This window comes from Botryllus schlosseri, chromosome 13, assembly GCF_051294905.1.
Source record: "Botryllus schlosseri isolate E-star chromosome 13, Bs_hap1, whole genome shotgun sequence".
NCBI lineage: Eukaryota > Metazoa > Chordata > Ascidiacea > Stolidobranchia > Styelidae > Botryllus > Botryllus schlosseri.
In genome coordinates, this window is record NC_137248.1 from 17,542,334 (window position 1) to 17,565,326 (window position 22,993).

General features: G+C 40.5%; 1 protein-coding gene and 1 long non-coding RNA gene across 3 annotated transcripts in view; one reads left to right on the forward strand and one right to left on the reverse strand.

The window, feature by feature from the left end:
- Positions 1–1,342: 1,342 nt before the first annotated feature.
- LOC145453612 (uncharacterized) lies at positions 1,343–22,688 on the reverse strand. Its single transcript, XR_013919845.1, has 3 exons — positions 21,888–22,688; positions 1,807–2,227; positions 1,343–1,431 (listed from the first exon to the last, which is right to left on the reverse strand). It is a non-coding gene; the product is annotated as an uncharacterized LOC145453612 (long non-coding RNA).
- The window catches only part of LOC145453611 (uncharacterized), a 133,523-nt gene continuing 125,172 nt past the window's right edge, over positions 14,643–22,993 (forward strand). The window contains exons 1-4 of one of the 2 annotated variants that reach the window (XM_080331578.1): positions 14,643–14,855; positions 16,749–16,901; positions 16,980–17,033; positions 17,826–17,879. In XM_080331578.1, coding sequence (XP_080187704.1) covers positions 14,774–14,855; positions 16,749–16,901; positions 16,980–17,033; positions 17,826–17,879 — 343 coding nt within the window. In that variant the 5' untranslated portion in view covers positions 14,643–14,773. Of the gene's footprint in view, positions 14,856–16,674; positions 16,902–16,979; positions 17,034–17,825; positions 17,880–22,993 lie in introns of both variants that reach the window. The other variant, XM_080331579.1, reaches the window with a different exon arrangement.

Genomic DNA, 22,993 nt, shown 5'->3' on the forward strand with positions numbered 1-22,993 from the left:
TAGTTACTTAAACTAAGTAGTTCTAGTTGTGGATTTGAAAAAGCGAATACTTTCTGGTTCTAGTTGCGGATATTTGAAAGTGAGTAGTTCTAGTTCTAATTGCAGATTTTGAAAAGTTGATTGATCTAGTTCAGGGCCGGCCTACAGGTGGCCCGCGAGTTAATTTCCGAAATAAGTAGTATTATCAAAAATGGATTGCACAGATTGTGAACTTGCAAGGCCAATAAAAAATTTGATTAGCCTGAGCGCAACACTTGAGATATGATGACTGAAATATCAGTTCCGACGCATTGGCAGATCCATGAGCCAGCCACATTTTGGTAGATCTTCGTACACTACGATAAAGCAGAATACTTTGCGATAGATTTATCAAAAGTAAAATTTTTCTACACATCTTAGCGCAACATCTTGTAACTCGATTTCTTGCTTTTAATATTGTTACCCCTTTGTGAAAATGAAAGAACGCCTAATGTATCAGATTGAGTCTAACTATATATATTCGCGACCTCCCGATTATGCTCGCAGAAATACCGTCGACTATGAAACCTAGGCAAAAAATGATTGACGCATGTTGGACGAAGCTTTCGATATCGATATGTCCAGGCGCCGAATAGTCCAGTCCTTGCAAACTGAGCCCAGCAATATACAGCAGGCTTGCAATATAGTCAAGTGACAATATTATTAATTTATCAACTTCAAAAAATTTTCGCGCCCAGTGGGTCACAGAATAGTTCGTCATCGAATGTGGCCCTTTGGCTGAAAAGGTTGACCACCCCTGTTCTAGTTGCTAGTTTGAAAAATTGGATAGTTCTAGTTAAAGTTGCGCATTTTAAAATTCCAGTACTTTGTACAAGTCTGAGTGTTGTGGGGGGGTAAAAAATTACCACAGCAACATTTGTACCAAACATGCATTTGCTGCATTCAAGTTTGTCAGGATGACTTCATGATTGGAAGCCAGAGGTTTCCGTACTAGCCTACATAACTGATGACGCAGCCTATCCCTTTCAGCCTCGGCTTATGAAGCCTTTTCCTTGAAACACAAACAGAGCATAAGCTGAAGCTAATTTCAAATATGTAATATAAATTTCCTTTCTGCTGCCCTTAAAATTCACAATTGCTTTTTCAGAAACTTAGCAAAGCACACATGAAGGTTGAAAGATTTTGGTCGACTGAAGGCGCGGTGTCCGGCTTTTCTCAGAAACTGCAATCCGCTAAGGCCAGAATGATACAGAGGATGGTATACGCAATGAAGTCCTGGTGGTGATCCGAGTATCGCTGGCCCTGACGTCGGAAATGCCCTGTGTGACTTTCTCAATAAACAATGCTCTTGCTTAACCAGATGTGTTTGTGCTGTTTCATTTTATTCATGAGAGAAACTTTAATGCACACTTGCACAGTTCCACCTTTTTCATCAGTATCCTCCATCTAGACCTGCTGAAAGATCAGATTAAGTTACACTTGCCTAGCATTGCATAACAAAGGAATGACTTGGTTGTAACAAGAAAATGAAGGCATAGGTGAAAACCAAATTATGGCTTGGATGATGTACGATGGTTTACCAGCCCGTTGATACAATTTCAATTTTGGTTAGTGATTCAGAGCTAAGGACATCATTCTCTGCTGTGCTGCCCCTATCAAAGCAGATGTTACTAAATCCCTTTTTCAGTAGGCGTATATGACGGTGACTAACCTACGCACAACATATCCGTGGTTAGAAACTGGCCTTTGATGTAACAAATTTGGTTAGGGTTAAGATCACCTACCAAATTAGTGTTGAAGTCCTACTAAAGTTTTCAGGCAACTCACCCAATGCTGCATCATTTGGAGATGGTGTTCTACCTTTTTAACCGTGCTCTGTTTACAAAACCACAGCAAAAAGAAGCTGACTAGTAGTCAGTGACTACGTATTGTGAGCATACAGAGTATAAATCCAAGAATAATACATTCCCAACACCATTACACTAGAAGATCAAAATGCCGCAGGTAGCTGACCTCGAAATACAAGCAGTCGAAATGAACAGCGCGTTACCGTAACTAAAAGTTTGATTGACAGCGTTCCGGGAACCCAGCTGCGCCATTCGTGTTCATACTCAGTCGGTCCCGTAAAAATCTCCGTAAATAAGTGCGTTCATACCGCCCCGAAACACCAGTGTTATGTTCACATAGAGGGATTCCGGTAAACATTTTCGAGAAATGTTATTCCCGGAACCCCGGTATGAAAAGGGCCCTAGTCATTCTTGATCATCAAGTTTGAACTTGAAAATCTTGAAGCTTTTAGCAAAGTTCATTGCGCTATCAACATAATATGTATCAGATAATATAATAAGAGTTCAGATAGCAAACAACCGACAATAATACTGTTTTGTTGAAGTCATATGAGATCGTTTGCTTCACTGTCTTACAATTAAACCTAATTTCCAAGTCTTTCAGTAAGAAGTACAAAAATGACACAATCCTTTCACTATCCGACAGTGTTCAACAAAGTTGTGTGTAAACTTTTCACCAATTCCACTCAGGCTCATAATCATCACTGGATTTATGTATCTTCACTGATACTCTTCTGGGTTCAATGTCCAACAGCTGTAATTCCATCCATACAGTAGGCAACGCACCAGAATGTCAAAGAAGAAGTTGAAGTGACTGTACTTGAAAAACGTACCGGAACAATATTTAATGGATTTATCATGGGAATGATGGTTGCTTTCCACTATCAACCATCAAATATGCTTCTTTCGATAACGGGTGAATCACTATAGATTCAGCCATCCCCTTTTCCAAATTGTTGAATTGTCAGAATAAGATGCCGTGGCTGATGACTCTACAGTTTATTCTTTTGCAACGGCTTTTGTCATTGACGTCTCTTCTGCAACCTCTTTCACTGAAAACAGATGAGGCTGCCTCAATTGAAGTTTCATCAGCTTCAGTGTAATTCAAATGCATGATTTTTATATGTTGTAGGACCTCACAGCCTCATTACATAATTTTCCATACCACACAATACTGATAGGTGAGCAATTATTGCAGGGGAAGCAGGATAAATTATGTTGGTGAACTGATATTCTGCAGACAACATTTCCAGGACTAGGCATCCTCCATAGGCCTACCTCTTCTTCGTAAACGGAACCTTCCTCCCGAAAACTTTCTGTTTCTAATTGATGCATCTTTTGATATTAAATGACTGTCATCCTTACGCAATGAGTAATATAACAAAAGCCATATCATACGACTCTTGACAATAAACAGCAATGAAGCTGCCTGGATGTCAATGTCCATTACGAGGACAAGACGCCAAGAAATAAAATCATTTTCTTCGGCTAACAGCTATTTGATATCCATATGGATAATTTATATAGATCTGGATACTTTCACCATCCTCGTCGTACCTCAAGAGACGAAATCGGGTCCATGTTTAGCCCAATCCCATAGTAAAGCATTATAGCAACAAAACAGATTTGGGTCGAGTTATCTTTATCGCCTCCGCGTGTCCAAAATGAAGTGGAACTCCCCCATTGGCGACCCTTACATCACACAGTTTTCCTGCATGAATGAAAATTCTTTCCGGTGGAGCTGATGGTGCAGTCATGTCTACGAGTTCCTGATCAGCAGCCTTTTAAGATGAGTAAAACGATTTTTTTTTCATTCCCAGTAACTCAAAACATCGCACTCCGTGTTCTCACGCTCTGTTGCGAAATGTATTTTCACTTCATCCTCTAATCTACTTTCTTTGGTTATATCTGAAGCATTGATCCTCTTTTTTCTTGATGTAGTTGGGGGCATGAAAGTGAACAAACCTGTGTTAACGATCTCTTTTTCTCCGGTGCTTTTTCTGTTTGTGATCGACAATTGAATGTTGTTCGCAGACTATGCATGGCTTTTATTCGTCACAATAACCACTATGATTGTACGGCGTATTCAGTGCTTCTCAACCTTTCTCAGTTCGTGACCTACTTTTAATGCAATGTTTCATTGTGCTACCCACCATGAGTTACGCGCTCACAAGATAAATTGCGATAAAACTCGAGAATACCAGAAATCAACCAGGAAGGAATACACATAGTGATGATTACAAAAGATAAAACGCGTATTCGAGCAGTAATTTGTCTTTTACTTCGAACAAAAAGTCAATTTCGAACATAGAATGTTCTCTGATTACAATCGAGCTGGATCCCATTTTTCAATCAACGTTCGCAAATCCTTTGGAGAAATGAATGAATGAATTCCAATTTTAAGGCATACACAAAATCACACTGTCCAATTTCGCGTTGCAATCAAAATGTCTGTTAGGAAATGCTTGCTAACGGACAATTGAGTACGGCAACGTGGCCATGACACTTATGGGGGTATAACAATTTAATTTAGAGGAAGGGAACGGATATTTGCGCGTCTAATCGTGAGAAGATAAGGTGTTTGTATAATTTGGAAAATTGAAACGAAAACTGTAACATTTAGAAATTCTTCGCAAGCCACAGGTGAAGGTGCCCACAAGTGAATCGAGTTTTGGTAAAAAATGATTTTTTGAACTTATTTATTGTGCACCGCGATTGGTCGTATTGCAGCATACGAAACACGCAGGGTGAGGCCAAAAAGCTGAGTAAAAACATCTTGAATTTTCAGAGCTGCGCACGTAAGCGGGCATGACTTATCTGTGAAGTCATGATCAACCCACAGCATTGCAATCAAGTACACCGAAGTATAAGTACTGCCTAGGGTTGCCATATTTTGAGAACCAAAAAATAGAGCACTTTTTAAAAACTTTGAAAGCTGAAATACTGGAACAGAATATGATTGATTTTAAGAGTTTTCGATCAATAGTACATAGTCACTTCGACTCGACCTCTGTTTGGCCCGTTGTTTTACTCAACTCTGCCGTAGGCCTACTCTGCGCCAAGGTCGAGTTTTCAACGGCATTTTATTATTTATTCTAGAAAAAGAGGACAAGTTTCTAAAAAGAGGATATTTAGGCATCCTCCGAGGACACTTTTAATTTATTGAAAAAAGAGGACAAATCCTCCTAAGAGAGGACGTATTGTAACACTTGTACCTCCGAAAAAAATCGATGGAATCATTAATATGATCCTGACCTAGCATGATATTCTTTGTGGTCGCATAAAATGTACGTATATAAACTTTCCACATTATTTATACTATTGCAACATCACCAGGAGTGATAATACTATGGAATATTTTTCTTTTCTCGGCCCATGTGATCTGACTTAGCGGTTGAGTTGTTGGATAGAGCGTAACTAGAAAAAGTTTGGAGGAAATGGAAACTGGAAACTAGGACTAAAATCCAAAAATTCCGGACATTCAGGCATATTTTAGCGAACATGTCAGGGAAAGTCCGGGCGTATGGCAACCCTACAATAAATCTCCCCGCATTTTAACATTAAAGATGGAAACAAGAACTGTGTTACATCAGGATTCCGTTTTGTCTAGTCGGATCTGGATCCACTTCCCAGTTACAATGACCGCAGTATGCATCCGTGTATATTAGATGAGTATGTGACCCCGTGTCTTTAGAAAATTCAATTCCACTGATTTTGCACAGTTCGCCCAATAAGTTTCGATTTCATACTTCAGCAGTAGCCTACCGATATGAAGCCTAGACTATGGGCAATCCACGTTTTAAGCCATTGACAAGTATTGACAACTTAATCAGGTCCCGATATGTCTACATTCGCCAAAGAAACATCGCATGAATCGTGTAACCGAACAAGTGCTGTTCGTTGAGTTGTTTCTCGGTTACATATGGCACTCTGAACGAATATCATCGCATCTTATCAATACTTTGTAATATATTAGTCAACCCAGGTATTCAGGTGTAAATACAGATTGAGCAATCGCCTACCACGCGATCTATCGTTCCCTTTTGAATTTTAGCTATGCATAGGAGAATCGAAACAAACAGCCCACTCAAGTAGTCTTACATGAGGCTTATTTCCGGATATCATCGTTTCTATCTTGTATAAACTGTAAATCAGACATTGCTTAGAAATTGGTCACTCAAATTGAGCAGCCTTTGATGTGTAGGCCTATACGTTAGCTGTAGACATTAAATGATACGATACAGCATCCAATGGCGTCCGTAAAGATGGCGGTGCCAGCATAGAATCATAGGCGAGGTTGTTGTTCTTGGTATTCATGCTGTATCGACTACTACGGTCATTGCATCAGGGCGGTATAAACTAGGGTTACCATACGTTAGGCTTACCATACGTCCTCTTTTAAGAGGATTTGTCCTCTTTTTTGACTTTTTTGAAAGTGTCCTCGGAGGACGCCCTTTTGTCCTCTTTTTTGAGATTTTGTCCTCTTTTTTAGGAATTAGAGCAGATTTAGAGCAAATTGCGAGTGATATGCCACATAATAGCACAGAAATGAAGCTCCGACGGGTGAAAAACGGTGATTTTAGCTCTGAGCGAAAAGATGACCTTTTTTTTTTTAGTCATCCACCTGGCGAAGTGGAGTAAATAACGTTATTTTGAGATCTGAGCGGAAGAGATGACCTTTTTTTTTTTTTTTTAGTCAACCGATCACAAAGTGGCTAAAATTAACCGATTTTTGAGAATTTCACTCCGGTTGTACAAGTTGCAAATTTCTGAAAAAGTGTCCTCTTTTTTGATTTCCAAAATATGGTAAGCCTACCATACGTTCTCTTATATGAGGATTTGTCCTCCTTTTTCGGGACTGTGAATATGTCCCACGAGGACGCCTAAATGTCCTCCTTTTGTAAATTCGTCGTCCTTTACAGCTTTTACAGCTAGGATAATGGACAGGTTCGACTGAGAATCGGCATAAATGACCTTAAATAGCTAATACGGACGTTCGGGTGGCTCATTCAGGAGTCGATTGGAAGTGACGACATTTTTTTAGTCAACTCCACAAATTTTCCCGCAAAAATAGTAAAATCGGCTAAAATTGCTTCTTTCTCGATTCCAAAAATTTGGTAACCCTATATAAACATATTAGATTCCCGATCTGCCGAATCTCGTACTTCCTACTTTCATTCTATAGGCTTTTGTAAGACACCGCTCTTGCGGATCCCGTGGTGAGGAAGAGCCTAGAAATAAAACAATGCCGATTTTCAGACTTTGAAGGCTATTTCGGCGTGGTTCCATAGCCTTAATGAAAGTTGAATGTATATTATCAGAATCAGCGCGACTGTAGGTCTCAAATAACATCTTTACTTAATTTGAGTGCTCTGGTCGGGAGGCTATCTATGGGATTGGCAAATTCGTTGTCGTTTCATGCTATGAAGCGACAACAAACCTGCCGACTGTCGCATCACTCGACCGTGAATCACGTGTTGCGCGTCTATCCGTAGGTTACTTATCTTTCGTGAGAGCGTTTTATGCGCGCGTGTTGTTGACTTGTCTTGACTGGCTCATTTGTGAGAATTTACACTCGCAAGCGGTCGCAAGGTTGACGCGCGGCAGCGACAGCATGCGGAACCGCGTTAAAATTTACTCTCACTTCTCCTTCATCAATGACGTATTCATTCGTTTTGCCCAATTTAGTGAAAGAGCGATGATATACAAAAATTGGAAACTACCGTGAGCCCTGCGTCTCAGCGTGTTCCTGACTACACTTCATCGCATACACAATTGTGCTGTAAACAAAAGTGCCCTCAGCCACACTTATTTGAGGAACTAGCAATGATATATGATACATTGGGTATATTTATCAGTGACAATTAGCGTTATCGTGTTGAATAGTTTTCGAAACGCATTTCTTTCTCGCGTCTGGAATTTTTTCTGATTAAGCTAGCGGACCACTGCCATGTAAACATGCGGACATAGCTCGGTGGGATTCACGTACACACGGTTCACAAGTTAAATGTCACGCGTGATGCACGTATCGCAAATCCAATTCACACGTTGACGACTCGCAAATATACGCAATCACCATGATGTATCCTTGTGACACACAGCTTCACAAAGTCGCGGACGTTCAACCACTGTTACAAGTGCCACAACCTTCATTTCAACTTGAGGTGTCGCTTTTCCCTCATATTGATACATCAATAACATAGGATTACCATATTTTGGAAATCTGAAAAGAGGACACTTTTTCAGAAACTCCAGACTTGCAAAACCGGAGAAGAATTCTCAACAACCGGTGAATTTTTCCAAAATTGCCAGGTGGAAGACTAAAAAAAAGGGTCTTCTATTCGCTCAGAGCTCAAAATACCGGTTTTCTCCCCAGCTTGTCGGGTGGAAGACTGAGACTAAAAAAAAGGTCTTCTTTTCGCTCAGAGCTAAAAACACCGTTTTTCACTCCGAAATACCCGCCGGAGCGTCACTTCTGTGCTAATTTGCGGCATATGGCTCGCAATTTGCTCTAAATCTGACCTAAATTTTCAAAAAAGAGGACAAAATCTCAAAAAATAGGACAAAAGGGCGTCCTCCGAGGACACTTTCAAAAAAGTCAAAAAAGAGGACAAATCCTCTTGAAAGAGGACGTATGGTAAGCGTAAATAACAATCATATAAAAATAAATATCAAGCAGAAGTAGTTATCAGAAAAGTAATTCTAGTTATTCCGAGTACTCGAGTAGGTTTGCCTACTTCATCCGGTGGGTTTGTTTTCATACTACTAACGTAACGTAACAACAACATCACAACTTGTTTTTGCAGGTGATATATTGTATATATATCATTGAGAGTGAGTGACAATTTGTACGCGCGTGCGACTTATGCAGATGTGCACCAGGCTTCAATCCATGTGATCTGATTTAGCGGTTAAGTTGCTATGGATAGATCGTAACTAGAAAAGGTATGGAGGAAATAAAAACTGGAAATTTGGAAAAAACTATGATTGAATGTTCGGGAAAATCCGGACGTATGGCAACCCTACAATATACTCCCGCATTTCAACATTGTAGATGAAAACAATAAGAACTGTATTGGATCAGGATTCCGTTTTATCTATTCGGACCCGGATCCCGACAAAATACCCTCTGAACATGACTTCTTCCCAGTCACAATGACCGCAGTATACATCAGTATATAATAAATGAGTATGTGATGAGCTGGCACTATCCCAGTGTCTTTAGAAAATTTATTTCCACTGATTTTGTACGTTTCGTCACAGTTTCGATTTTATACTTCAGCAGTAACGGTATGATGCCAAGACTATGTGGAATCCACGTTTTTATTTCATTGACAGGTGCTGACAACTTAATTAGGTACCGAAATGTCCTCATTCGCCAACGAAACATCACATGAATCGAGTAGCCCAACAAGTGCTGTTCGCGGCGTTGTTTCTCTGTTACATATGACACCCTGAACGAATAGCATCGGATCTTATCAATAATTTGTGATAGATTAGTCAACTCAGGTATTCAGGTGTAAATACAGATTGAGCAATATCCTACCACGCGATCTATCGCTCCTTTTAAAATAAAATTAGCTGTGGATTGCAGAATCGAAACAAACAGCCCACTCAAGTAGTTCTACATGAGGGTTATTTCCGGATATCATCGTTTCTATCTTGTGCAAACTGTATATCAGACGTTGCTTAGAAATTGGTCACTCAAATTAAGCAGCCTTTGATGTGTAGGCCTATACGTTAGCTGTAGACATTAAATGATACGATACAGCATCCAATGTCCGTGCCGGCATAGAATCATAGGCGAGATTGTTGTTCTTGGTGTTCATGCTGTATCGACTACTATGATCATTGCATCACGGCGATATAAACTAGGTTTACCATACGTCCGCCTATATGAGGATTTGTCCTCTTTTTTCAGGTTTGTGAAGATGTCCCCCGAGGACGCATAAATGTCCTCCTTTTGGAAATTCGTCGTCCTTTACAGCTTTTACAGCTAGGATATTGAACAGGTTCGACTGAAACTCGGCATAAATGACGCTAAATAGCTAATACGGACGTTCGGGTGGCTCATTCAGGAGTCGATTGAAAGTGACGACTTTCTTTTGGTCAACTCCACAAATTTTCCAGCAAAAATAGTAAAATCGGCGAAAAGTACTTCTTCCCCGATTCCAAAAATGTAGTAACCCTAAATAACCATATTAGATTCCTGATCTGCCGAATTTAGTACTTCCCACTTTCATTCTAGGCTTTTGTAAGACACCGCTTACGCGGATCACGTGGTGAGGAAGAGCCTAGATCAGCGGTTCTCAACCGGGGGTCCGTGGACCCCTAGGGGTTCGCGAAGCAATTTCAGGGGGTCCGCGAGACCACTAAATTTTTAAAATGGTTGATAACCTAATTTTTCATTAATCATGAGGCAGTTTCGCACCACAACTGCTAAAACCTCATTATTCATATATCATCATAATAATCGTCTGACATGAACTATCGTAGTGGGGAAATTCATTTTCATTGCCAATTTTCCAATAACTTGCTGATACAAACATATTGCTGTTTAAAGACGTTTTGTTGGGGTCTGTGGAAAAAATAAAAATATGGAGATAGTAGCGTCAATCAGGGTGACGCCGTAATGTTTGCGAAACTTTCTCGATTTGAAGTTGTTAGTCTCATCAAATTAGTGAACAGTCGTTTGAAATGAAAATTTCCGAAATGTTTCCCTAATTTGTCCCAATGCAATGATTGAAGCCTCGCCACGAGAAATCAATTTTATCCTGTGATATACAAAACCACTATTTGAACAGTTTATTGGAGGTACAGAACTTCAATATACAATTGAATAGTATATTCAGATTGAAATGACAAGACTATTGTCGGCTGACACTCGTCATAAATCGGACAATGATATCCCTGCTCTTCAAGCTCGGCTATCAATCAGATTTGGCGCATTCTTATTGCGAATGTCCTATCGACAACTCTGTATTTTTGATGAACAAGGAGTGTTTCGTTGCTATCAAAGCATTACGCTCCAACCCTGAAATTCATATCACCAGTTATATTGGTATGCAGCCTTGTCTTGTTAATGTTCAATTGTTCATGGTCGAAAATGTTTGCTCGTCAATATATATGTAAACCCGAACAGAACAAGTCGTTTCATAACAGTCTTTCTAAGGTTAGAAAATTTGGATCCATTCTTTGGCGAATAAAATTTGTCTATACTTTTAGATTAGGAATTCACTTTGACGGTAGAAACTCTCTGCGGGCCGGATCCGGCCCGCGGTCCGTATGTGGCCCTTCCCTGCGCTAGATGCTGGGCGTGATATATTTATAAAATATTTGTTTCCTCATTTCGGTGCCATAAATGTTGCGATTAAACCAACAGTATCGTCGGAATCGTTATGCGTTAATATTGAATTAGCCTCCACCTATATTTGCGGAAATGGTTTCCGGCACTCCTCGTTCATGTCAAAACGAAGACGCGGATTTACAATACAATGCAGTAGCAAAATTAGCTTCGAAATATTAAAAGTCTACCAATTTCTACATAAATAGTATGATGTTATTTTCAAGAAAAGTTATTTATTTTGCTGTTTATCACAAGCCTCCAGTTCATATGTGCACAAAACAGATGAAGGTTGCACAATAATAGAGCTAAAATTGAACTAATACTTGAGGGGGTCCGCGAGGGTCCGTGACGGCCAAAAGGGGTCCGCGATGCCAAAAAGGTTGAGAACCACTGGCCTAGATAAACCTCGAACAGTTAGGTATCCATTTTGGATTCGATCTCGGTCGGACTCGAACTCGCAACCCACTGGTATTGTAGCCATTGTGACATCTATGGCGAGGTGTTACAATTTTTTTGACACAGTATCTGGACATAAGGCCAAGCGGGGAGTGAAAATCACTTTCAGACTAAAAAATTGGGACATTTTCTTTTGACTTTGCCAAAGAACGTGTTTTAATCCCTGCTCTGTATATAGGTACTGTGAATATGAAGTTGCAGGGGTACAAGGTAGGTTGAAAAGTAGGAGCAAATCAGAATGGACGTTCTACGCTAATATAGTATGGACGAAAATTCTAGATCAGTGGTTCCGAAATTCTGTACTTTTTTCACTCAATTGTTTAAAATGGTTTAGCAGAGACACCTGAGTATCGCACCCACAAGCCAATAAGTGTGTAACTTGGGTGTTCGAAAATATTGGTTCGTACTTTGTTACTTATATCGCCTATTCCCGCGAGTTCCACCATGACGTGAGGTGTCAATCGCGTGAGGGGCTCTTTGAAGTAAAACAGCTTGCGGCATCCACACTCCACACCCATTCCAATGGGTGAAAGCGATACATATAAAACTAATTACTACGAAGATATAGCCCAGCGGTGGAATGTGTTCCTTTTTCGTGTTCCACACGAAGAAAAGGATGAAATGTGATATAGCCTACACTAGGGATAGTGTGTTAACGTTCGCGTTCTGTGTGTGGACCTCTGGAATTTGGAGGTTCGCGTTCACAAACGAACCCTGGTACGTTCTGCTCTGTGAACCTTTTTCATGTCATATCATGGCATCGAGCGAGATAGTGTAATGGTTATGCGTCCGGCTTCTCGAGCGGTAGGTCGTGGGTTCGATCCCCGGCCGGGGCATACCAAAGACTCGAAAATTGGTATCCGCAGCTATCCTGCTAGGCGCTCAGCAATCACGGATAGCATAGAGGAGAAAAAAACGGGGGCGCAGACTAGATGACCTCATGGGGCCGTATCGCAACTCCGTCGTCAAAGCATCTCGATGGTGCAGGCGAAAAAGAATATCATATCTCTCTCATTTCGCACGTCATTATAACGCAGGGGTGGGCAAACTACGGCCCGCGGGCCGCATGCGGCCCTCCACACCGTTCTGTGCGGCCCGCGAGAGTCTACAGAAGCAAAAATATTGATAAAATGAGTGGTAAAAATCGAATTAATGCAGGGACTTGATTAAACTTTTTCTTAGTATATTTCACCATGATAACTCTAAGGTAGTGATTCTCAAATTGGTGGGCGCATCCCCTTTGGGGGCGTGAAAGCATCTGATGGGAGGCGCGAAGCTGAGCTCAACTGAAAAAAGTTTTTGCGCTCTGCGCGATTTACATCCCATTCATTAGCCTATTATTGCTCTGTATGTAGTCAGAGATTCAAATTTAAAAATCTCTCATCCACAGTCGTAACCTTTCATACCATCAAACTATCCGTTAGGTTTGCTAGCATCCTGGTTGCATTTTGCGATATGACGATAAGGGAGACGCGTAATCTTTTATCATCATAAAGGAGGCACGTCTTAAAAAGTTTGAAAACCACTGTTTTAAGGTAACTACTTCCTACATTCCTTTTTAAGTTTGTGGCGCGACAGCCCGATCTCAAGGCCTTGTCGCAGTTTGAAAGGTTTCAACTGCTAAACATCTCAGAAATCCTAAATGAGATTTACATAATTCGGATCACGAGTGTGATTTCATATTGGCCCCTCAAGTTTTAATTATTTCAGTGTTCTCACTATATAATCAAATACCAATATTGCGTTTGGTTTATAATCGCAATTTTATATAGTGCGGCCCGCGAATGGATTCAGATGTTGAATGCGGCCCGCGAGCTCAAAAGTTTGCCCACCCCTGTTATAACGTCTTTGGTTGAAATCCGTTGCAGTTAAACTTCGGACCAGTCTCCGCTCGGCGCTGGCAGAATCATGAAAAGAAATCCAGCACTAATTAGCATGCCCCTTGCCAATTTCAAAAATTATTTGCTCGAAAGTTTGCTCGGAATATTCAGATTTGCGTTTTCTGAATATTTAGCGACTTTCTGCTACGAGCTTTGTCCGCAATCACACAATAGCAAGAACGAATCGGACTACATGTAAGAAGTCAGTGAATTGTGCTTATTCACCCGATCAGTTATTTACATCAACGAAATTGATATGAAGAATGCATCGATGTCTTATGTAAAAAATGTATCAGGTGTACGGGATCTTAACTTGATTTGATATCCTTATTATATCACAAAAACCAAATCCGTCCGATTGGGGTCTTGGTCATTGTATAACTTGATGTTTGAGATAGTATCAGTCGCAAGTTTAGAAACCGGTGTTTCACTTCCGGTGCCGATTCCTCGTCGCAATTGTTGGCGAAGTTAATTTGTGGAATTGTTATAGCATTTGATTGTTCCAGTTGATACATTAGGTGACGTTTAAAAAGTTAATATGTAGCCTACTTCAGCATTGTGGCATGTGACCTGACTCGTCGCTAGTTATAATGTACGTACATTAATACATAAAATAACGGAATTGTAGCACTGGAATTAGCAATATGACGTCATAGGTTCACGTTCGCGTTCGCATAAACCAGTGGTTCCCAACCTTTTTCGACCCATCGCCCCCTTTTCAAGGTCAACACCGATCATCGCCCCCCAAATTTTGTGCACCGATAATTGGGCATACAGACTGTAATCACCGGCGGGTTGACTAAAAAAAAAAAGGTCATCTTTCTCCGCATTGCTAGGTGGATGACTAAAAAAAAAAAAAAAAAAAAAAAAAAAAAAAAGGTCAGCCGTTTTACGCGTCATCGCCCCCTATCGCCCCCTTCGCTATTTTCGCCCCCCGTCGCCCCCTTTGTCCATTTTCGCCCCCCTGTCGCCCCCTTCGTCATTTTCGCCCCCCTAGATCGCCAAATCGCCCCCTGGGGGGCGATATCGCCCACGTTGGGAACCACTGGCATAAACCCTTTAAAAGAGGTCCGCTTTCACACGAACCAGTACCTGTCAAGGGTTCGCACCATGGAAATGAAAAGAACTAATTTCATACTTTACGCAGTTCTGGCATTGAAAATGGAATGTATCAATTTTCTTCTGTATTGATGCAGAACTCGTTAAAGATATTTCAAACCTAGATTACCGAACGATAATCGAGGTGTATAGTACTCAGCACAAAGATGTTCACGGTCAAATATAACGTGTATGAGGAGTCGCCAAGTAGAAAGACGCACGAAGACCAAGTGAACGTTCACGGTGATGGTATACTCAAGGGCAGGGCTGTGGAGTCGGAGTCGGAGTCGATGGAGTCGGAGTCGGAGTCTTGGTAATTTTCGCTTGATGGAGTCGGAGTCGGAGTCGGAGTCGTGAAAACTATAATAGCTGGAGTCGGAGTCGGAGTCGGAGTCGGTCGGAAAATACTGACTGGAGTCGGAGTCGGAGTTTGTGAGAATGACCCTGACTTCGACTCCGACTCCGACTCCAACTTCTCTATCATAAAAACATTTGCTTTTGAAGAATTTTCAATAGAATTTTTATGTACCACCAATCACTGTTATTAATGACCATACACATCAGGTGCGGCCAGCGCGTGGCACGCAGGCCAAATTTGGCACTCGAGAAGGTTAGGTGTGGCCTGCGAGGTAATTCTCGAAATTATTTATGACTTCAGGTACAATTGCAAGGCCAACCAAAATTTGATTAGCATGAACGCTAAATTTGATGATGACTAAAACAAGAGTTCTGACGCATTGACGTGTCCAGGGGCCAGCCACACTTTCCCCAGATCTTCGTATATGACCATAAAGTAGAATATTTCATAGCAGATTTAATTGACTTGAAATTTTTCTCGGTACTTCGCATGATTCGTTGTCACTAGATTTCTTGCATTCAGTATTTGAGCCCCCTTCTGAAAATTATAAATACCTATTATTCACAAAATTGAGTCTAACTATATTCGCAATTAGGAGATAACGTGTCGTCCAACATGCGACTTCGCTTGTGCACTCGCAGCGAGATCGTCGACAAAACATTTGCACAAAATGATAGAGGCATGTTCACTGATACCGTCGATTTTGCTATGTCTAAACGTCGAATAATCCTGTCCTTGCCAAATGAGCCCAGTGGTATACAGATGCGACCCCCAATGTATGTTAGCAAGATATTTGATATATTTCAGTCATTATGTTGCAAAAAAATTTCGCGCTTCGCGCGACCAGGGCATGATTCCGCACTGCACAGTTGCATGACATACTCTTATCAATTTTAGAGCGTATTAATATAAGTCTTGTTTGCAATGTTACCTAATTCGGCTCGCTCCTTATCGGACGACTAAAAAAGGTTATCAACATTCCAGTTGCCCGCGCAATGGTTCGTAAATCTCATGTGTCCCTTTGGCCGAAAAAGTTGTCCACCCCTGATATAGATCAAATTAGACATTACTTGCAAATTACAACTCAGTTGCACAGGGGAAGGAAATCGCAATATGCGTTTTCGCGATTGTTAGTAAGAGTGTGTGTGCTTGTAATCAGGATAGTGTGCAATGACAAAATTAGTAAGTTCAATCTTTTTATTAGTTATTGCTGAATCATACACAAGAGCTACACTTGGATTTTTTAGCTACATTTTTATTATACAGGATTGGATATCTGCCATATTTGAATGATTCATACATTTCAGGATATTGGAGAGTCCATGTTATAAAAACATGAAAAAGGAAGGATATTTAGCAAATCTTTCTTTCATGTTAATTGCATAGTGGATAATTCGAGCTGTTCCACAATGAAACAATTTAGCATGCCACCGTTAATCATATGTTTGCATATGTTTAATGGTTGTATGATAGTCATTCAACCGACAATGTGGCATATAATTTTCGAAGTAAATTGGTAATAATGCTGGAGTCGGAGTCGGGAGTCGGAGTCGGAGTCGGTACGTTTAAAGACCCAGGAGTCGGAGTCGGAGTCGGAGTCGGTACGTTTAAAGACTCAGGAGTCGGAGTCGGAGTCGGAGTCGGTATATTGAAAATGTGTGGAGTCGGAGTCGGAGCCGGAGTCGGTGGTAAAATTTACCGACTCCACAGCCCTGCTCAAGGGTCAAGATTATATCTTCATCACTTGCACAGCTAGTCACTGACGAAACAAAAATTATTTTTAGATTGCGATCGGCGCTCGAAAAATGCTTTGGGACAATTAAAAGAAATGTGCATGCGAAGAACAGTGCTTATGTCGTGCCTGCTACTGATAATGACTGTGGGACTAGCAACGATTTATGTGTTACACTTTGAGCTTCAAGGAGCATGGAACCGAGGTGAGCTAGTGATAATTTAGCAGCAAACTTCATATGCATTATTAGGAAACCTATATCGTGTATATCGTTGCATTACAGAATCAACGGATCTTGGACGGAAATATCAGCAGCTTCGGGACAAACAAGATACTGGTAAGTTAGAGTTTGGTGACAAATCTCCATCATTAACGAACGGAAATGGAAATATATTTTACACCAACGTGTATCGCTGCAATTGGTTTCTATGGTACGAGAGAAAGAACAGCGTAAGATAGCGCATCTCCTCGGTTTGGCTACGTTGCCTAAATGGCGCCAAATATAATTTACTAGCTTTACTAATGCTAATGCTTGTGAAATATGATCAACGGTAGTCACAAAGAAGTGTGTGTTGATGTTGTCATAAAGTCTGACTCAATTACAAGTAGAAGTGGCGATTACCAGGACATGTCATTGTTACTTCAAGTGGAGGCTGTAAATGAAGTGAAAATACACTTGAGAAAGTAATTTCAAGTTATTGGTCGAGACAACACGCATAGCCTACTCTGAGTAAATTTTAGTAACATATTCATAACGTAAATATAATAAAATTCGAAACTTATCGAGCTGACACTCTTAAACTAACCTATCAACTTAGACTAACAATTGATGGACCTTAAGTCGATCTATTATAATCGGCAAGATTTTTACACCTACCCTCACTGCGGTAATAGGACTTTTATGCAATGTTCCCTCTAATTTTTGACGAGTCTGCGCACACTCATCAACTCACTGCGCAGACCCTTGGACAACAGTGCGTAACGACGAAAAAAAGGTCATCACTACGGAATTTTTTTTTTGCGCAACTTAGATTTTCTGTGCGCAGACAGAGTGTCAGCACTGCGCGTTTGCGGACGTGCGCAGCTTAGAGGGAACATTGCTTTTATGGTGTCTGCCTTTGCATTACAGAATTCGCGGATGTCGAAGCGAAATATCAGAAGCTTCGAGACAAACAAGATACTGGTAAGTGGTTGTGATTACTAAGACATACTCACTTCAAGTGAACGTATAAATTGAATTTTTTAATGAAGTAGGCCTGTTGTCAAAGTTAGATTAAGTCGATGATTCCATACTTTTAGTGTACGTAACAGGACGTGGTTAAAGGGGGAGCGAGTGGCGACACAGTCACGAAACCAATGGCTGTTGGTTCGAGTCTCACCTCTGCGATATTTCCATGTGTCGAAGGTTTATATGAGATCCTTATGAGCGTTAACGGTGTCGCGCGAAAATACCAAATGGATCAAATAAAAGATACATTTTCATAACTGACTCAAAGTGGTGTACTCTATGGAATTACAGTGGGTTGCCGAACTATTTCACACGTCGTCTAAATACATTATCGAATTGGTAATTAATGAAAATAGGAAAAGACTGCTCGTGCACCCCATAAATTTCAAGTACTTGGATAGCGGCCGCCTCTGAATATGACTGCCATCAGGCATGTATGTATTCAGGGTTTTTAACTGCGCTATCGAACCGGCATTTGGACAACACCTATGCCGTTCCCTAATTTAGACTGAACATTGCCGAAAACGTCCTCTTCGTCGAAAGCTGTTCTACTAATGCATTTAATCCCATGTCTAGGCTTACTTTGTCGTTCTTACAATGCATAGTAAAAGCAGAACTACACTGTAAAAAATAAACCGTGTATTTAACGTGTATTTTGCATGTTTTTTACAATAACACGTTAAACGACGGAAAACGCCGACGTGTTTTTGAAATAAACAAGTTTAAAACCGAAAACACGACGTGTTTTCCAATTAATCAAGTTCAAAACTGAAACGTAACATGTTATGTAAAAAACATGTTGCGTTTCAGTTTGGAATAACGTTGCTCTGATTTGAAAGCTATACTGTCGCACTGATTCCGAAAATATGCATTAAAATCTAATCAGGGCAATGGAACGCCTTCGAAATACACCCCAAAGTATGAAATTCGGCATTGTTCCGAATATTCGCAATCAAGTTCAAAACTGAAACGCAACATGTTTTTTACATTCGATGTTAAGACCATGCAACTACCAAATATATTGGTTGGATATATAAAAACCAAAGATAACTATGATGAGCACCAGACGGACACGGAAGTAGTGTCAGGGACGCGGATTCTGCGCAATGTTGATACAGTTGGATCAGATTCGGATTTTACTGCACCAATCGGAACGCAACATAATTGCTAATCCTATCGCTGACGATCCGAGCACTCAAATTAAATAAAGTTGAGCTTATTTATAAGCTACTGTCGCATTGATTCCGAAAATATACATTAAAATCTTATCGGGGCAATGGAACCCCCTCGAAATGCACCCTAAAAGTCTGCAAATCGGCATTGTTCTGTACAATCGCAACAACGAAAAGGCCGTTGTTATGGTGATTGTGCTGCATCGCTGCACGATGCCGATTTTCAGATTTTGAGGGCTATTTCGGGTTAGTTCCATTGTCCTAATGAGATTTTAATGTATATTTTCAGAATCAGCGCGACGGTAGCTTTCAAATATGATCAACTGTATTTAATTTGAGCGTTCGGGTCTTCAGCTATTGGATAAGCGATCATGCTGCGTTCAGATTGCTGAGCACTTCAGTAGTCATTTCGTCACGGCGAGCAAGGGTGATGATGGGTGGTGCGAATCTATGCGTAGGTTAGTTATCTATAAAATAAAAAAAGACATTTGAGTATTGGTCGTGATTGGTTGAAAAACTGAGGTATAATTTCAGTTCACGGCTCACACGATTTCCGAATCCGTGTTTGGAAAACAGGAAATTTTAGTTCACGGTACTCGATTTCAGTATCCGTCGTGTCGTGATTGGTTGCAGAACGACGGTAAAATTTCAGTTCACGACTCACACTATTTCACGATCCGACGTGATTGGTTGAAAAAACGGAAGTTCTACTTCACTGCTCACGTGATTGCCGTATGCGTTACGATTGGTTTAAAAAACTTTCAGTGCCGGGAAGCCACTTCCCTCAGAGATCACTGCGCGGCCAGCAAAGTTGGCGAAACTGAGTGTAGAGTTTATTACCGGCTGACGGTTATTGATCGGATTTGTCCAGTTAGTAGAGGATGCATTTCACATCAGTTTTCATCGGGAAAAGTGTTTCCGATTCATATACGCGCCTACGGGGTGTGGATAGTTGGTGTGCTGCATTTAACTGCAGTATGGTACCGTGTGGAGGCAGCAATCCACCAGTATCGTTTAGCACTTACCATATAGCTTCAGAGTGCATACGGTGACCAGTCGATTACAGTATATCATGTTGGGGAATGTCTTCGCTTAACTATGTAAATGATGAACCTAATAAAGTTGAGCCAGTTAACATATTATAAGGATGTGCACTACAAAAAAAAATTAGACAAATTTGGTCTCAAAATTAGACAAATTTGGTCTCAAATTTAAGAAATGAGGATGATTTGGTCTCATTTTACCACCCACTCACCATAAATGCTATTTTCGACTCAGACAACCATATATATATTGATCTGAATAGTACACGTGAGTAGTAAGTGGCATGTACCTGGATGACTATATCTAGTGAATACCTTGTAAACTTAGTACAGGATCATCTCAACACTGCAATTTCTGATCTCTCTCATCCTTCCCCTCCTCCGCTCAGACCCCTAACATTGAAAAGGATGCCCCTAAGGCACTGCTACCATTTTCGGTCAATTTCTGGCTTACTTTTGAGACATAAAGTACTTGGTAAGACTAATTGGTCTTTAAGACATTTTTTCATAAAAAGTCACTTTAAGATAATAAGATAAAAAATGTCTTATTTTTTTTGTAGTGTGTACACCAAGCCAATATGTTGCATTTTGTCGAATGCAAGATATGGAAGGACAAGTTTGCTCTGTAAAATTGTGTGACAAATACGGCAAAAGAGAATTCATGTTGTCAATCAGGATTAAGATGGTCCAATATTTTTCTATGAAAATTTTGACGGGCACTGTCACATTTGTGGTATCCTCAAGTCAGACTTTGGGCGATATTTACACTGTTATTCCTGTGAGGCTATGACAGAAACCGGTTTCCTTTGTGGTAAAACATTTTACCAGAGACTCCATAATTTACCGGTATAGGCTACTGTATCGGTAAATTACAGTATGGTGAGATGGCTACATTAGACTGCATCATAGAATATATTTCAAAGTTTAATAGTGAACTATATGCCGATAGAGAAAAGTACCGGTAATTAAAATTGCGTAATTTTGAACATGACGTTCTATTTTTCAGATTCATCAGACTGGTTAGCGATTTATTACTCTTGTGCTACCGGTATTAAATATGAAAATGCTGATCATCCATGGTAATATTAGAAAGGTGATCACAGTTGATCACCTATCTGAGATTTATGATGTTGTGAGATGTGTAGTTCGTAGTACAATCTAGGACAGAAAATTCACTACGGAATATTACGACAAGTCGCTTGAATTGAACGGCGATTTTTATGAATTGTCTGCCAAAGATATGGGACAATATTACTGGTTTTGACGATGTAAGTGAGTAATTATATTCTATGCATGACAACAGAATTATCGTCGTAAAGCGATGATCATGGGAATCATACTGTACTAAAATTATCTTGTCTTGTTCGATATCTGTAATAGAAACGAATATAGATTTTTAGCCAAAATCACGCCGTGTTATGCAGGGCTTTGGAGCAGCCGCAAATTTAAACTGCTCCAGCTGAGGCTCCGGAGCTCTTCTATCATACATAAGCTCCGGCTTCAGCTCCGGAGCCGCATTATTACCACTGCTCCCGCTCCAGCTCCTGCTCCGGCTCATAAATTATCGCATTGGCCTGTCTATATCAGGGGTGGCCAACCCGTGGGCCAAATGTGGCCAGCGAGAGGGTTTTGCATGACCCGTGAGCTAATTTCCTATTATATTATCGAAAATGAATTGCTTAGATTGTGAACTTGCAATGCCAACAAGAAATTACAATTCTGGCTGCGACACTTGGGATGTTGATGACTAAAATATCAGTTCCGACGCATTGGCAGATCCAGGGTCCAGTCACATTTTCAGTAAATCGTCGTACATTACAATAAACTAAAATAGCAGCGAAATTTTTCTTCACGCTTCGCGTGTTTAATTGTCGCACGATTTCTTGCTTGGTAGCCTATCCCTACTGAAAACGAAAAAAAAAACGCCTAATTTATCCGATTGAGTCTAACTGTATTCGCAATTACGGGAGAGAGTCTTTTCGCGTTTGCGCTCGCATAAAGATCGTCAATGGTGAAATGTAGGCACAAAATGATTTTCGCATATTATCGGAGATCTTCGATATCAATGTGGCCAGACGCCGAATAGTCGTGTCCTTGCAAACTGAGCCTAGCGGGCGTTATATAATAGACCCGCAATACTCAAGTAATAATATTATTGACCTTGTTTATTCATAATCTTCGAAATTTTTACCCGCTTGGCGTGGCTAGTGGACCGCGCACTCGTTCGTCAATTGCATGTGGCCCTTTAGCCGAAAAGGTTGGCCATTTCTGGTCTATATAGATTACTAATCTGCCATAGAATAGAATATGTTGGAATATGTTGATATGAACTTCTTCAACGAATACGTGATGTTTTCCTAGGGTGATTTTATTTGAATCTAAAAACCGAAGATTTTGACCGATAAAATCTGACATTCTGACAACTTTGACATTTTTCAGCCTAAAAATCTTAATTTTGATGAAAATGTGATCTCGTATATGTAAATTGCCTGTTTTCCACCATTACCTTAGAATTTTAAGCTACTGCTTATCTTCATTTCTGGTCGGAACTGTCTGTTCTTACGAAATAGTTCAGCCTGAAAAAACTTGTTATTTCTGCAATAAATTGACTCAATATTACCGGCAAGCTGATGATTGGCTGGGCTTTAATGAAGATATTTATTACAGAGTCAACCTCAATCGGTATATTCTCCAGAAGACGAGTGCGGCATCGAGGTACAGCAAAAAGCAATAAGTGTCGAGTGGGTGAAAAGACTACGTGACAAGAAAAGATGGGATAGGCCTATCAACACAAAGTCTGTTCGAGATTAAGCCGATGTTGATCGATGCGCATTGGGCAGGTATAAAGCAGTGT